The sequence below is a fragment of the Panthera onca genome, chromosome B1 (assembly GCF_046562875.1).
Source record: "Panthera onca isolate mPanOnc1 chromosome B1, mPanOnc1 haplotype 2, whole genome shotgun sequence".
In the NCBI taxonomy this organism is placed as follows: domain Eukaryota; kingdom Metazoa; phylum Chordata; class Mammalia; order Carnivora; family Felidae; genus Panthera; species Panthera onca.
This window is the reverse complement of record NC_138342.1, coordinates 152141460-152158322: the sequence shown is the minus strand read 5'-3', so window position 1 is coordinate 152158322 and position 16863 is coordinate 152141460. Positions and strand designations below refer to the sequence as shown.

Here is a 16863-nt window from a genome sequence, read left to right as displayed (position 1 = left end):
TGACCCCGACCTCTGATTCCTTTTCCTTGTTCCTCCTACTTTGCCCCTCTCCCTCTTCCTTTTTTCTTTCTCCCAGTGTACCTAGGGCACGGGGGTGCAAGCTCACCTGACTCTGGGGGCCCCAAACAGACCAGGTTTGGCCACTCCCCACTGACAAAATCCAGAGGCAGAGAGACCAATGGTGGCAAAACCAGAAAGGAATTTCTTTCCGTGAGGCCAACCCGGGAAGACAGTGGACTAGCATCTGAAAGGCGGTCTCCAAAGTGCTGAATACACTTCCAGGTTTATATAAGGAAAACGTGGGGCAAAGGTCCGTGGGTCTGTGCAGGTGGGCAGTGAAAGTCAGACCGATCGCTGTCTTGGAGTCAGTCCTGGGCAGGGTCTTGCTGGCTGAGGGTAGTCCCTGAGGAGGGGGTCCTTTGAGTTCCCAGCAGGGATGCGTTACCCTCAGGGTCTTCTGCCTGAGTCTAGAGACAAGCTGGAAAGAAGAATCCAACTAAAAAGTTTGAGGTCAAAATGGAGGCAGCCGAAACCCTCTCTCACCAGCCCTGGCTTGCTTAGCCCTGCCTGTGGGTGGGTTCCCCAAGATGGATGGAGCAGGTCAGGGGAGAGGTCGAAGCCTTTGCCTTTGATTGTGTCAGTTCTCTGTGGGGGAAGTCAGGGGTGGGATCCTTCAACCTCCTGGCCCACATTTTTCTTTCAGGCACTTGGGGAGAAGTGATTCCTAGGAACACCCGTAATAAATTGGATGTCTACGACATCAGGCTGAGTTTGTTGCCCTCTTTAAAAACAATGTTTTCTGAAGTGGGTCATGGATGGAGGTGAGGAGTTAGATCCCCTTTCTCGGGGTTAGGACCCAATTCATTTTGTGTTTCTGATTGATAAGAGTCATTAATTACTATTGCCTGTGAACAGCAGCCTTGTGACCTCATAAGTGTCCCTTGTGAACCACGTTGCCAGTTCGTTCCCTGCCCACCAGCCTCCAACTTGGTCAAGTCTGGGAGTGATGCACAGTTTACAATTCTGAGCATGGCCCCAGTGGTTTGAGAAAAGGTCAGATTCCCAAATCTCCTAGCTCTTTTATCTATCCCCTCCCTCCTGCAAAAATCCCTCCTGAAGATTTGTCCCTGGCCTTCCCACTCCTTCTCCACCCCTCCAAACCTAACAATCATCCATCATTGTTATCTCATTTGGTGTTTACAAATCACTTTACAGCCATTGTTGTGAGTTTTTCCTCTCATTTGCAAAGTACTTTACAACTATTATTACAAGTCTTTTCTCCAATGTGGGGTAATGCTGACCCACTTCCGAGAGAGTTGAATTCCCACTGCCCTCTAAGTGATTGGACACATTCCCATGATGCTCAGCACTGGGTAGGTGGGACTTTCGTAAGTGAAGGTCATAGCTATGCCCTTGGAAATCTGGCTTATAAACTGGCTTCAGACCACCGCCTGCTGGCCCTATGGGAAGTTTCACCCAGTGCATTTCTTAATTTTTTTTCCAAGATTTTTTAAGTAATCTCTCCGCTCAACTCACAACCCTGAGATCAAGAGTTGCAGGCTTTGCTGGCTGAGTCAGCCAGGCACCCCACCCCCCAGTGCACTTCTAATGAAGGAATAAGAGATGGTTGTTACCAGGGTCCATGCTGCCAGATGTTCAGGCTGGTGTGGGGCTCCCTCACTGCCTATTACCTCCTATTTATGGCAGCCTGGCTGCTAAGCAGCAAGGTTTGAACTCCGTTCTCTCCTTCCTTCTGTCCCAGGTAGGGTGTGTGTGTGTGTGTGTGTGTGTGTGTGTGTGTGTCAGATGCAAGAGAGAATAGTCCCCACCTCCACCCCACCCCCATAGCGGACTGGGAGCTGCTTAACGTGATCAAAAATTTTTCTGGTTTTGTTTTCTGTTTTTTGTTTTTAATATTTATTTTATTTTTTGAGAGAGAGAGAGAGAGAATAAGTGGGGGCAGAGAAAGATGGAGACACAGCATCTGAAGCAGGCTCCAGGCTCTGAACTGTCAGCACACAGCCCTACTTGGGGCTCGAACTCATGAACTGTGAGGTCATGACCTGAGCCTAAGTCGGAGGTTTAACCAACTGAGCCACCCAGGCACCCCTGGTTTTGTTTATTTTAAATCAGATTTTTAAAAATAGGCAATATGACATTACAGAATGGTGAGTTTTTTTAATTTTTAAGTTTATTCATTTGGAGAGAGACAAAGATAGTATGAGTAGGGAGGGGTGGAGAGAGAGAGAGAGAGAGACAGAAAGAGAATCCCAAGCAGGCTCTGTGCTACCAGCACAGAGCCTGATACAGGGCTTGAACTCATGAAACCATGAGATCATGACCTGAACTGAATCCAAGAGTTGGGCACTTAACCAACTGAGCCACCCAGAATGGCATTTTTAAGAAAGAGAAGCCCAGAGAGAGGTTAGAGTGGGAGAGAGCCAAAGCATAAGAGACTCTTAAAAACTGAGAACAAACTGAGGGCTGATGGAGCGGGGGAGGGAGGGGAGGGTGGGTGATGGGTATTGAAGAGGGCATCTTTTGGGATGAGCACTGGGTGTTGTATGGAAACCAATTTGACAATAAATTTCATATATTTAAAAAAATTTTTTTTAAATAAAAAAAAAGAAAGAAAAGCCCATATCATAATAACTGGCCCAAGAAAAACTTCCTTCCTGGTGGGCTTAGCTGCCATCACAATGGATATGGCATTTTGTTGTACTGCATTTTTCATTTAACATGCAGGGTTTTCCTTTTCCTTTATTGTTACATTGTCTTTGCAATAATCATCTAAAATTTTATAACATCTTATTGAGTAGGTTGGATGGTACAAGACTTTCTGGTAGAAAATAGGGAAATCTCTGTAGATTTGGAGGTGTAGTGGATTGTAGAGAGACATGGGATGTCTGAGAGCGTATCTTTAGGAAGCATGGCCTTGACCTCCTATCCATTCTCTTCCTTTGGCTACCGTTGTTAACACCTGACCCTTCAGTCTGGGTCTGACTTCTGCATTTCCTACCCTAGGCAAGAAGTATTTGCCATCCAAATCCCCAATTAGGTTAAGGTATGTTCTGAATATGAGTTGAGTAATATTGTTACCCATTATCGATATTTTGGCTCAATTTGCCCAACTAGGTTATTAGCATTCTGAGAATAAGTTTCCCTCTTAGCATCTGTGACATCTATCAGAGGGCTTAAAAAGCCGATGCTCAGTAAACATTTGTTGGTGGTAAATACGTTATTTGCCAACCTCCAGTGCCTTTCCCTGGCTAGTAAAATAGTTGCTCAAGTGTGTAACCAATTCTGTGAGGCAAATGTGAAGGAATTTCTAAGGCAAACTTTTGTGTTGGGGTCTCAATGCAGCATAAGGCCAGTAACCACCACCTAAGAGACCTATAATTTCAAGGATGGTTCCTTCAATGAGATTCTGTCCCTGCATGTAATACCTTAAGTGTGATGAGAAGAGGACATCTCCCCTCCAAGAGAACAAATTATGAGATTTTTGTCTGTAGAGGCTTCTTTAGATAAACTAAAACATAGGAAAGAAGCTGGTTTGCCTATCTTTAAAAGGAGGAGAGTGCATCTTTATCTGTGAGAGCTGCATACTGGAATATTTATGAGCGAAATGGTAGAGTGTCTGGGATTTTCTTTAGTTATACAAGACAGAGGAAAGTCAGTAGAGAGATACATGAGACCAGACTGGCCACAGCTTGTTGGAAGCTGGCTGATGATTAAATAAGAATTCGTTCTGTCCACTTTTGAGTATGTTTAGCTCTTTCCGTGATAAAAAAAAAAAAAAAAATAGAGTAAGAGGGTTGCATTAGGTTTGGACTGGAAAAATGATCTAGAAAAGTCCTCCACTCCCAGGCATGGTTTAGGCTAGACGACTGTCTTGGTTCAATTGTGAGGCTGTAGCGCCATCTAGTGTTTACAGCAGATCCCCACCAAAAGGATGACATTGCCAAAGCCCCTCCTTGTTTGAAGGTCCTTCTGTGAACTCCCTTGGCCTTCCCAGTTCCCTTGTGGGAAGGCCTGGGCCAAGGGAACAGGGCTTACTGGCTCAGGGCAAGATCAGCACATGCCAGTTTGCAGGTGGTGGTGGCTGTGTTGGCGGTGATGGTAGTGAGGGTGGTGTGCGGTCTCATTGCTTGCCTCCCCCAGGCATGGGGAAGCAAACTGTGGACAGCAGTTGCCTTTTTGTGTGTGGCTCTGAAAGCAGGTGACCTTGCTGGAGGGTTCTCAGTGTGACCCAGGTGCAAAAATAGCCTCTCTTGTGACTGTGTGTGCTCAGCTCCCTGGCTTGAGCAAATAGCCCCTCACACCTGCACATTGTTGACTCGTTGTGGACACACAGCTACTTGTTTGCAGGTGCAAATGACTGTTTGTGTACCCAGACTTGAGGAGAGGGCCCCCCACCATGCTCTTCTTCAGCCCGCATTCCCTTAGAGCAAGTAGCTGGGCCACAGAGCTAGAGAATGTGGGACCTTAAACCCCAGTGCTAGGTCCTGGTGGAGGGAGAGCTCTTAAAAACCCTCCCTTCCAAATATCCCCCCCCCCACCCCGTTACTAGACAAGATCCCACTCCCACCTCTGGAGGTAGGACAAGAATTACCCTAATACCAGGGTAGCTGTACTTAGGGATGAAAAATCGGGATAGGATGTAAAATATTTTTCAAAATAGGAAGCAGGTACATGGAATCAGAGAGACTTCTGGAAGTTCTGAGCCAGGCTTTATACAGATCATAGGGAATAAGAAGCCCACCCCAGCCTATCTCACCAGGGCAACTGAAATGGGCAGGAGTGAAATTTGTCGATTGTCAAATTCTTTAGACCTGGACGGTAAAGATGGTGATGCAGCGGGTTTGTCAATGACTGCAGGAGACTGACCATGATGGCAACGTGCCTGTGGGAGTGTGAGCAACACTAAGTCACAGTTGCTTGCAGTGCGGGCCTTCATTTTATGCAGTAGGCAGGAAAACATGTCAGACCAGGATCCAGCATATCAAACAGATACTGAAATGATGAAATGATGAAAATGATTTCAAAATTTCAAACAATGTAGTCCCTTTGGTTCAGTAATTCTACTTCTAGGGGAGCACCCTAAAAGAATAAGCAGAAATGCTAAGATTTGTGCACTAAATGAGCTGTGTTTACAAAACAAAAATCGGAAGCTGGATAGTGATTGAGTAAAAGTTTAATAATAATAATAAAGGATGGCACATTTGTATGATGATAATATACTGTGCTAAATGAGTTTACAAAGAATTTTTAAAAACTTTCATGTGTTTTATTTGAGAGAGAGAGAGCAAGAGCAGGGGAGAGGGGCAGAGGGAGAGAGAGAAAGAAGAGAGGGAGAGAGAGAGAGAGAGAGAGAGAGAGAGAGAGAGAGAGAGAGAGAATCCAAAGCAGGCTTACGCCCAGCACAGAGCCCAACGAGGGGCTCAGTTCCATGACCCTGGGATCATGACCTGAGCTGAAACCAATAGTTGGACGCTTAACTGACTGAGCCACCCAGGCACCCCAAGTTTATGAAGAAGTCTAATGTGGGAAATGCCTTGGTATTAAGTGAAAACAGTTGGCTCAAAATTATATAGCTTGACCTTGACTAGGCACAAATATACGTCAATATATAAAGTACTGCAAAGGATATAATAGAACAAAATGTTAATAACACTGGTGATCTTGCAGTCATAGGATTACATATGATTTGTATTTTCTTTACACATTTTATTTTCTAATTTCCCAGAGTAAATTTTTTCTTTTTTTAATTGAAATGGAAAGGGATCTCCATTTTGAAGGGAAAAGTGAGGAAAAAGGTCTGGGCAGAATTCAGTGTTGGGTGAGACCTTCAGGGATACAGGCTCTGAAAGAGAGATAGGGATCAAAATCCAGGCTGCTGGTGGTCGCTGCCTGACTTTTCTTTTTCTCGTGACTGGGGAGAGCCTTGTGATGTCTGGGATGCCCGGGAGTAAAACTGTCCACTCCAGGGGTTGAGGCCAGAGTCAGGAAATGGGAGGCAGCCTGAGGTGATTCATCTTTTTACTTCTTGCAAGGAAAAGACATTATTTCTAGATTTCCCAATGTAAGATTTCTGGGCCCCAACAAAGAATGAATCCTCTGTGTTACTCTCCACCCAGTAGACATGTTTGATGACTTCTCAGAAGGCAGAGAGTGTGTCAACTGTGGGGCCATGTCCACCCCGCTCTGGAGGCGCGACGGGACGGGGCATTACCTGTGCAACGCCTGCGGCCTCTACCACAAGATGAACGGCATCAACCGGCCCCTTATCAAGCCCCAGCGCCGGCTGGTAAGCAAGTGCCCGGCTCCTCGAGTCTGCCCTTCCCTCCTCCTCTTGGCCCCCGGCTTTCGGGCTCACACTTAGATGGGAAATGCCTAGGTTTTGAATTCTGGACTTCGAGTCGTGTTTGTTTGTTTGTTTAAGTTTGTTTATTTATTTTTGAGGGAGACAGAGACAGCAGGAGTGGGGGAGGGGCAGAGAGAGAGAGAGAGAGAGAGAGAGAGAGAGAGAGTGAGAGGGAGGGAGGGAAGGAGGGAGAGAGAGAATCCTAAGCAGGCTTTGCTCTGTCCGCACAGAGCTGATGCAGGGCTGGAACTCACGTAAGGGTGAGGTCATGACCTGAGCTGAAACCAGGAGTCAGGCGCCCAACTGACTGAGCCACCCAGGCACCCCTTTCAAGTCCTCTTGAAAAGGAAGCGGGTTGAGGAGTTGGGTGGGTGGTTGGCAACATAGTAATGTCTCATCCCTTTAGAGTGAGCTTGAGCTACAAGGATGTTCCAGACCATCTACTTTAACACCTTAATTATGCAGAAGTGAAAAGTGAGGCTCAGAAAAGCTAACAGCCTTGCCCACAGTCACATGGCTACTGAGTCTCCTATCTGGAACCAGAGCTCAGGCTTCCTTGTTCCCAGTCCAGCCTTGCCTCCTACATCTCCTGTTTTCTCATCTATCCCATGAGCAAGGTGGACTCTTCCTTACCCTGTTTCAACTGATCAGTTGATAAAACCCAAAGCCCAGGGAGATTAAGCAGGGTGTATCAGGCCCTCTGGCTGGAAAAGTGTTTGTAATGGGGTTTTTGGCTTGTGGCTCCATGGTCTTTTCCAGTAGAATTTTCTTTTGACCACCACAAACTAGCTTTCGTGTACATTTGGAAGGGAGAAATAGAGGGGTTAAGTCCTGATGCTTCCCTTCTCTGTGGTCATAAGGCCCATTCAGTCTTTGATGTATTCAAATACAGTAATTGTTCACCCACCACCCATGCCTGGTACTGGAAGCCCACATTTATTCTACTTTTGAGAAAAGCTTTTCTGCCTCCAGTGCCCAGTGCTTGCTGGGGTCTTTCATGAATGACTGATAATGCCACTAATGCTACAGTTAGGAAAAGAATTCACTCTACTTCTCCTACAGCTGAAGTCCTTGTTCTCATTCACCACCCCGCCCCTAGGTTCTTTTTTTTTCTTTTTTTTTTCCTTTTTTTTTTTAATGTTTATTTATTTTTGAGAGAGAGAAACAGAAGAGAGAGAGGGAGACACAGAATCTGAAGCAGGCTCCAGGCTCTGAGCTGTAAGCACAGAGCCTGATGCAGGGCTCGAACTCACAAACCATAAGGTCATGACCTGAGCCGAAGTTGACTGAGCCACCTAGGTGCCTCGTGCTCTGGGATTCTCTTTTTTTTTTTTTTTTTTTTAATGTTTGTTTATTTTTAGAGGAGAAACAGAGCGTGAGGGTCAGAGAGAGAGAGGGAGACACAGAATCTGAAGCAGGCTTCAGGCTATGAGCTGTCTGCATAGAGCCCGATGTGGGGCCCGAACCCACGAACCGTGAGATCATGACCTGAGCTGAAGGCGGACACAACCGACTGAGCCACCCAGGCTCCCCGCCCCCGTGCTCTGGGATTCTTATACAGGACTACAGTGGCTGACCCTGCCACCCACTTAGGGCCAGCCCCTCGGTGCTCCCTGCGAAGTAGAAGCAGCAGCACTTGCCTTTTACTTGGACTTGAAGGGTTTGCCTTCTCTGTTGCAGTCTGCCTCCCGCCGAGTGGGCCTCTCCTGTGCCAACTGCCAGACCACCACCACCACCCTGTGGCGCCGCAACGCCGAGGGCGAGCCTGTGTGCAATGCCTGCGGCCTCTACATGAAGCTCCATGGCGTAAGTAACCCCACCACCAGGCGGGGTGAGCAGCCTACCAGCAGCCACACGTTTGTTTCCGTTATTCACTTCTTACTTGTCTTCCAACTTTCAGATCATAATCCATTTTTCCCGTCTTAGCAAAGAAACCTAGATTTAGAAGGGACCTTCCAGGCTGCGTTAGCCCGTTGGGGCTGCTGTAACAAAACACCACAGACTGGATGGCTTATAAACAACGGAAATTTATTTCCACATTCCTAGAGGCTGGAAGTCCAAGGTCAGGTGCCAGCATAGTCAAATGCTGGTATGGATTTGGGGAAATACTCTCCTATGTCATTGGTTTGTATGTGAATTACTGCAAGTATTCATTAGGAAATTAACCTAGTAGTTCTTATTAAGGACAAGAAACACACATATCTTTTGATTTTGGCAGCTCTGCTTTGGGGAAAGTAGTCTATAAAACAATAAAAGAATCAGTACCTAATGATGTGTGAACTGTTTATTGCTGTGGTATTTGTAGTGGCAAAAACAAGAAACAGTCATAAAGCCTCCTAAAGGAATGGTTGACTAAACTATGGCACAAACTATAGTGTGAAATATTGTGCAGATGTTTAAAAAATAATTAAGTCAGAACCATGTATCTTGACCTGGAGTAACAAAACAGATTTGCAAAGTAATGTACATAGTATGACCTCATACTATGATCCCTTACTATGGGAGTAAGGGTGAGTGAAACACACACACGGATACAGATGGGTGGGTGAATGAATACACACATACATACGTGTATAGATATGTACATGTGCACACATGTTTGAGAATGTTTTAAAATGTAAGAAACATAACAGGCTGGTATTTCAATCGCCCCATGGGGACAGGATTGATGGTAGTGGAGTGGGAGGGGTTGTTACTAACTTAGTCTCATGAATCTAAGAAAAGATTCTTCATGAACATGAATTTTTTCATGTTTCCTTTCTTTTTTTTTTTTAAATTAGGTGCTTAGTTTGAATTCCAGTGTAGTTAACATACAATGTTATATTCAGTTTAGGTGTACAATATAGTTGTCTTCCAACTTTCTATACATTATTTCTATACATTATTCACTGCTCATTGCGAGAAGTGTACCATGTTTTCTTATTATAGTGAGAAAAAAAATAGCCAAAAATATATTTAAGAACATTCATAAGAAAATACACTTCCTTCTGCAAAGAAGTGTATCAAGGATGTTTGTTGAATCACTGTAATAGTGCAAATTGAGGGGAAAAAAAACCTTCAGGAAGAAAATGGATAAAGAAATTCTTGTTCTTCAATAGGGGAATGGTAAAAGAAACTGATAAAGGAATATTATGCAGGTGTTAAACAGATTGTGTCCTCAAAAAAATTAAAAACAGAATTACCATATGACCGAGCAATCCCACTTCTGGGTATATATCCAAAAAAGAATTGAAAGCAGAGTCTTGAACAGATACTTGTATCCTCATGTCCACAGCAGCAGTATTCATAAGAGCCAAATATGAATGTAACCCAAGGGTCCATGGATGGATAAGTGAAATGTGGTCTGTCCACACAAGGGAATATTATCCAGCCTTTAAAAGGAAGTAAATTCTGACACATAGTACCAGATGGATGAACCTTGAAGTCATTATGCTAAGTGAAAGAAGCCAGTCACAAAAGGACAAATCTTGTACGATTCTACTCATATGAGGTACCCAGAGCTGTCAAACTCATAGAGACAGAAAGTAGAATGGAGGCTGCCATGGACCAAGGGGAGGGGGAAATAGGAAGTTAGTGTTTCATGGGTACAGAGTGTTAGTTTTGCAAGATGAGAAGTGTTCTGGGCGTGGACGGTGGTGATGACCGCACAACAATGTGAATATACTTAACACAACTGGAAATGGTTAAGATGGTAAATTTTATGTTATGTGTATTTTACCATGATTGTTTTAAAGCAAGTACTGAGGTTGGTGGGGATAAACATGAGGGCTGTATTTTTCTGAAGTCAGGATGGGCTTCACGTGGGCCAAAGTGTGGGGCTGGGTGCTGGAGGGAGGAGAGGCTACTTCCCTCCAAAGGTGGGAACACTGACCTCTCAGTTGACTAGAAGGCAGGTTCAAGTTCACGTACTCTGATACCCTTCTCTCTTAACCATTCCATGTTTAATCTCTCAAGTGGCAATTGCTTTCCTTCAGTATTTCAGGGATGGCCTTTATTAGTGCCATATAGGAGAAAAGCACAGACCAGGAACTAAAAGAGTTGGGTTGGCCTGGCCTAAGAGAAACCAGCTGTGAGGAGGGCACATGTTTAAAAATACTAGAAAGATGACCCAGCAAGCCTGTTCCCCAGACACTTATTTAGGCATCTGTGAACGGTTCAGGAGCATGATGCTTGACAGTCGCTGCTTGTTTATCAGAAGTCAGTGCCGTAAAAGTGTTGCCGATGGATAGTTTATCTCAGGACCTGGCCTCAGGGCCATCTCCCCAACATAATCTCTGGTTGCTCCCCACCACCCATGGAAACACCACGATTTGCTCCAACCAGACTCAGTGCAGTGCAGAGCAGAGCTGCTCTATTTAGAGTGACTTCACATCTCAATTCACTGAGCAGCACCAGTTTCTGCCTATTTTCTTGGCATAATTATTAATAGCACCCCGTTTTCACTTTCACAGTGTCCTGATACTGCTGATAAACTAAAGGCTTTTGCACATACTGCTCCTGCTGCCTGAAATGCCTGCCTCTTGTCTACTCGACAGCCTCCCACAACTTAGGCATCACCTCCTCAGCGAAGCCTTCCTTGATGTGGTCATGTGCCTCTTCCCCTCCTCCCGGGCAGAGGACAGAGCTTAGTGTTTCTTTTCTGTTCCCCCACATCATCTATGAGTCTGGTTGTTTCCTACTTGTCTGTCTTTCCCAGTAAACTGTGAAGCTCTGGAAGAAAGGAATGGTGTCTTTAAGCTTCCATTTCTCCAGAGCTAGTGTAGTACACAGCATATAGTACAGTATGCTAGTATATTTGAACAGCATTGGTTTCTTTCTCAGCAGGAGCTCCAGGGGCTGATTCACTTAGTCCCAGCCCTAAGGTTTGTAGAGGAATTGCTTAGATGTTGCCTTCTCATAGTGTGAGTGCGTGTTTAAATAAGGTAGCAGATCACGTGCAAGTAGAAAACCGTATGTATTGACTTGTAACTCTCTAGGTCCCCAGGCCTCTTGCAATGCGGAAAGAGGGGATTCAAACCAGAAAACGGAAGCCCAAGAACCTTAATAAATCTAAGACACCAGCAGGTGAGTAAAAGCATTGTGTGTAATTATATTAAGAACTCAGTGGCCCTTGGAATATGTAAAAGTCATGTATTCTTAGTGGGTCAGCTCAGGCTACCAAGGCATAATGATAGCATTGTCCATCCCAGCTATTCAGTTTAGTCCCTGCGGCTGTTTCCAATTTTCCACTTTCTCTCCAGTTGCTTTTGGGGAGGGGTGCTTTTCCCGTATGCTCCTCCCCTCCCCAGTCTCCGTCCTCTCTCTGCCCGCAAAAGGGGTTCCCTACCTTTCGGGGCTTCTTGCTCCCCAAGTTCAGCTCTTCGTGTCGCATACCTGCTGAATCCTGTGGTTCAGGTTGTGCAGATTGTTGTGTTAATCTCCCAATCAGTTTTCTAGGTGTGTAGGATGGTTTAGTGTTGGTCTGGCTGTATTTCATGGACGCGAGACACACAAAAAGCGTCATCCCAGCTATTCAGGAGAGAATGATAACCCAGTGAAAAGTAACATCACCACGCAAAATTTTGGGAGCTTTTGAAGCAGGCTCAAATCAAGCTGCACAATTCTTTCCAGTTGCAAAGGCTGCACTGGGCCAGCTGGACCAGTTGTGGGCCAGAGAGAAAAAGAACATTACTGGTCCCTCCATCTTTGGTACTGCGGCCACTCAAGAACTCAGCTCCCTTATGTTCTCTTTGAGATAACAGGGATCTAGGAGGACAGGATTCCATTAATTTCAATCCACAGATTGATTTGTAAGCCAAAGTATAGTTAACATCATGTAGTACTTAGCATTCTAGAAAGCTGCTCTACAATTAGTATCTCCCTGGTCCTTAAAGACCCCCTTGAGACCAATTATCTGCATTTTACTAATGAGCAAACTGGGGCTCAGAGAAGGCAGTGCCTTAACCGGAGTCATACAGCTGTGAGTGGATAGACTTGGACTTAAAACCCAGGTTTTTCCACTTCAAGCTCCATATCCTGTCCAGTATGCCACTTTGCCTTTTCAGTTTCTAGATTAAGGATGAGGACTACTTATGCTCCTATCAAGAGCATTCCCTCTTCAGTACTGCTACCAAATCAGAGATTTCACTGGGAAATGCTGCAGTTGCAGAAAAAATAAATCGGCTGATCCAGTGGAAAGTTTATCTTCTAATCTAAGGCATGACAAACAGATAAATTTTCCTTGTCCACTACTGAGAACATGACCCAAGTCCTCCTTTCCCAGATTCAACCATGGCTTACCCCTTCTGGCAGTATATCTGATTAGGTATTTTATTTTACATCTTATTTATTATTACATCTTATTTTCTGTGTCTCATGCCAGTGGTCTTCAGCCTTTCTCCCTGTGTCCACACTGTTTTAGAAGCACAGCACATTCCCCTAGGTAACTTCACCTCTTTACATGTTGCAGTGATAGAGCAAGCATTTGGTTCAGGTGAGCAGCACCCCCCTATCCGAAATTCCCAGTGTAGGGAGCTAGATTGGGCAGCAAAACCTAATCTGAACAGACTCAGGCTATTTATAGTCTTTATTTATCCCATGTGTGAATATTCACATGTTTTGTTGTAGAACAATTAATGTGCTTAGTTATGGAGTATTGTCTCAGACTCCGCTGGGAGTATTCTATAATATACAGTATTAAAATCCAAAAACTTCTGAGTCCTGAAACATGTAGTCTCAAGGGTTTGAATAAGGGGTGGTGAGCCTGTCGCTTAAATTCTGATATTTTCAGTTGTCCCATTTTGAGAATTGTTGCCCTGCCCTGATGAAGGGCCCTGCTTCATTCCCCAGCAAATAGAAATAAAGCTGTTAGCACAGACCTACCCTGGCTGTCTCAAAGGACCACCATCCATTCGCCCCTGTCCCTGGTCTAGGTGTCCTGACTCTGCCTTATTTTAGGTCCCTCGGGTAGTGAGAGCCTTCCTCCCGCCACCAGTGCTTCCAGCAACTCCAGCAACGCAGCCACCAGCAGCAGCGAAGAGATGCGCCCCATCAAGACAGAGCCCGGGCTGTCGGCCTACCATGGGCACAGCAGCTCCATGGCCCAGGTACATCCCTGGGCAGGGAGATAGGGCTGCCTGTGGGATAGTACACCTCAGGCCACCAGGTGGCTGGGTCAGCCCTGGAACACGCGCTTCAGCAGGGCCCCAGCAGGTGGCAGCAGGAGCCGCCTGGTGCCTTTGGGGTCCTACCTGAGGCCCTATAGGGGCTATCTGCACAAGGGTCTATTTCAGCACATCTGATCACATTACAGTGATTTGGACGTACAACTACAACACACAGATGATTAGCAGCTCCTCTGTGCCAGGACCTTCAGAGACCAGGAGTGGGGAGGGACACATTATGGCACAGCCACAACCTGAATCAGACTGCATGCTTTGGGGGAGGGAGGTACAACTGTAGAAGGTTCTAGGAGGCGGCGCATGGGCTTTCTGAGCAAGTCTGTCTCCTAAGTGAGAGGTGGTGTGACCTTCTCTTTGAAGTTTGGGAGGGGATGGAAGAGGACCCTCCTGGCGTGGGCAGAGGTGTGGAAACTGTGGGGAGGGCAGGGTGGATGGGCAGGGGGTTGGTGAGGAGGTCACAGGCGGGCTGCCATTTAATGAGGGTCGGCTACAGGTCCAGCTTCACGTGTGTCCAGAAGATGAGTCAGCAGTCCTGTCCTTTCCCTCTTTCAAATATGATGGCATTCCTACTCCCCAACCCCTTCCCTCTTTGGTTCCCCTATTTGGGATTAGGAAAGTTCTGAGCTTGGTTATGGTTTCTAAGCAGTAACTAAGCTTGGTTACCGTTAACTCTGATCTGTCGTCTGCATGCACTTGAGGGAGTCTGTGTCCTAAAGAGCTTTTTACTGTCAGGGTAAAGAACCCGGGTCCCATAGGACCAGGAGAGCCAGGAACCTCTTCTGGGTGTGGATAAGATTGGCGTGGATCTGGATCACCTCTTCTGACGGTGATAAGATTGTGGAAGATGTCTCATGTAACTATCCGAGCCATCTGAGAAACCAGAATATCTACAAACCTCTACTGGGTCACAGTGCTCAGAAGCTGGTGAATCACACAGACCCTTTGGGTCCCACAGCACAGGGGTTAGGAAAAACAGAGAGAAATGTTGCTTGGTGCCTTGTCCTGCCCTTGTCCTAGGGCCCTCTCCCCTCATCCCTTTCCTGGGGTGGGAGCCAGCTGGGGGACATCTGTGCACCAGGGCTCCTCTCTCCAGCCCGGACCTCCCCTCCTGAGCCCTCAGGAGTGATTCTGTTGAGCTCATCTTGCGCTTTTTGTTTTCAGACGTTCTCAGTCAGTGCGATGTCTGGCCACGGGCCCTCCATCCACCCAGTCCTCTCGGCCCTGAAGCTCTCCCCACAAGGCTATGCATCTTCTGTCAGCCAGTCACCGCAGGCCAGCTCCAAGCAGGACCCTTGGAACAGCCTGGCCTTGGCTGACAGTCATGGGGACATAATCACTGCATAATGTCACCTCCTTCCCTCCTCAGATTTCGGCACAGACTTGGGACTTGGAGGACAGCAGAGATGAGGCTCTGGGCTCCCAGGGGCCAGCCTGCTCTGTTGGGGAATAACTCCAGAAGAACAACCGGGAAGAAACTTGAAGTTGACAATTTGGCTTAGGGGAAGTGGGTATTGGATTTTATCGGATGCCTTTTCAAGGGTAGGCGACTGGAAAGAACCCAGACTCTGATCTGGAAGAACCCACCCTTCACTACAAGCACATTTAAGTCCCTTCTGTGGAGTAAGAGACTTCTTTCTTATTTTCCGCCCTACCCCTCCCCTACAAGAGACGAGATATCTTTCTCCTCTGCCTTTCTACCACCATGACCTAAGATGGTGGCTTTTCCATGGTGTTCCTAGCACCGGGGCTCTGAGGGTGGGTGAAGGCTCTGGGACCCCTGGTCCAGCCTGAATTTGGATGCGACAAGCCCCTCCGGGCAGCTGCTGCCCTTGTCCAGCACTCCCCCTTCAGGTTTGGCATACTCCTGCTTTCCTCAATACCGAATCTTGGCTCCTGAAACATTGCGTATAGCGCCCATGCTACTGAGGGCTTCGTGGAGGAGATGGAGGAGAGGGCCACTTCACCCACTGCCATGTGTGGCTTGGGCAAAATTGCAACTTGGAACTTTGCCTCCCCCAAGTTCCTTTCCCTGACCCAAGGCTCAAGCCTCCGCTCCTTCTCCTCACCCCCAAAGCCTCTGAAAATAAAAATCCCTTCCACTGCTGAGTGATTCAGCTCTGCCTTCAGCTTGAACATGTCTCTCCCTCCACAAAACAAGAGCTTGGCAGCTTAGCCACACAGCAGCCTCCCCCACGCCTGTCCCCCCAAATCCTTCATCCACCCCTTCACACACAGGTGGGTCCCAAGTAAGTACAAAAAAAGTTCTGCTGCTAAAGCGAGTTTGACAAACACTCACCTAAGACTTGAGATCCTTCAGAAGAGCGTGTCTGGTGGACACCAGCCCCGGGGGTGGGCAGGGGGTTTCCGTGAATTCTTGTGCTTGGATCTCGTGGACGACCCTCTTGTTCTGCGGAGCTGTGTCTCTTGTTCAGACAGCAGGCCGAGTTCATCCGAGGGATGCGGAGCCCCTGCACCTACCTACATCCTTTCCCCAGAAGACATCTTCTGTCCAGGAGGCAAAAAGCTAGAGATCTTGCAACATACATTCAAAGCAAACAAACACAACATGACAAAAACTTAATGGAAAGACAACAACCGATAAGAGAAGTCACTGAGGGTGGGCCTTGAGGGAGTGTCCAGCCCTTGTATTGTCCTGGAATTGGCCTTCTTCTCCTCTTCATATTGCCGTTTCTGCCCGAGATGCTGGAGCTCCTCGCAAAGACTTCTCCTTCCTCGTCCTCATCGTCAACAGACCTGTAGCTGACTGTGGCCTTACCACATCTTTCCCCCAAATCCCCAGCTCCCAACCCCAAAATCCTACTGGCTGTAGCAGAGAATATTTTTAAACCAAGATTCTGTTTTAATCATCATTACGTTGCTTTCTTCCATGAAGGCCACCCTCATATACCTTCCCTGACCCACAAACCTGTTAACATTGTCTTAAGGTGAAATGGCTGTAAAATCAGTATTTAACTAATAAATTTATCTGTACTCCTCTTTTCCTTCTCCTCCCTCAGAAGTCATTACTGGGAGGTTCGATGCTGCCCTTTGCCAGGCAATCTTGAGCCACGGAGGCCCCTTCGCTGATCTGCTCACAGGCCGCATAAAATCGTTTTCTCCCTTCAGTCATTTATGGCAGTTGGCCAAGACTTCCTCTGTATGTGATGGTGGCTAGTGAAAAGAACACTCATCCCAGCCCTGCTACTGACTAGTTTGCGACTTTGACAGGTAACCTCTAGGCTTTGGTTTCCCAAGAGAGGGTTGGGCCAACCAGCCCTCAATAATTAAAGTTCCTATGGCCCAACAGTTGTTGCCCAATGAAGGGAGCCATTTCTAGGG

General features: G+C 46.7%; 1 protein-coding gene across 4 annotated transcripts in view; it reads left to right on the top strand.

Moving 5' to 3' along the window:
* Window positions 1-16523, top strand: part of GATA4 (GATA binding protein 4) — a 79984-nt gene extending 63461 nt beyond the window's left edge. For 3 of the 4 annotated variants that reach the window (XM_060653728.3, XM_060653730.3, XM_060653727.3), the window contains exons 3-7: window positions 6138-6307; window positions 8045-8170; window positions 11341-11428; window positions 13301-13449; window positions 14686-16523. In XM_060653728.3, coding sequence (XP_060509711.1) covers window positions 6138-6307; window positions 8045-8170; window positions 11341-11428; window positions 13301-13449; window positions 14686-14868 — 716 coding nt within the window. In that variant the 3' untranslated portion in view covers window positions 14869-16523. The remainder of the gene's footprint in view (window positions 1-6137; window positions 6308-8044; window positions 8171-11340; window positions 11429-13300; window positions 13450-14685) is intronic. The other variant, XM_060653731.3, reaches the window with a different exon arrangement.
* The last annotated feature ends 340 nt before the right edge of the window (window positions 16524-16863 follow it).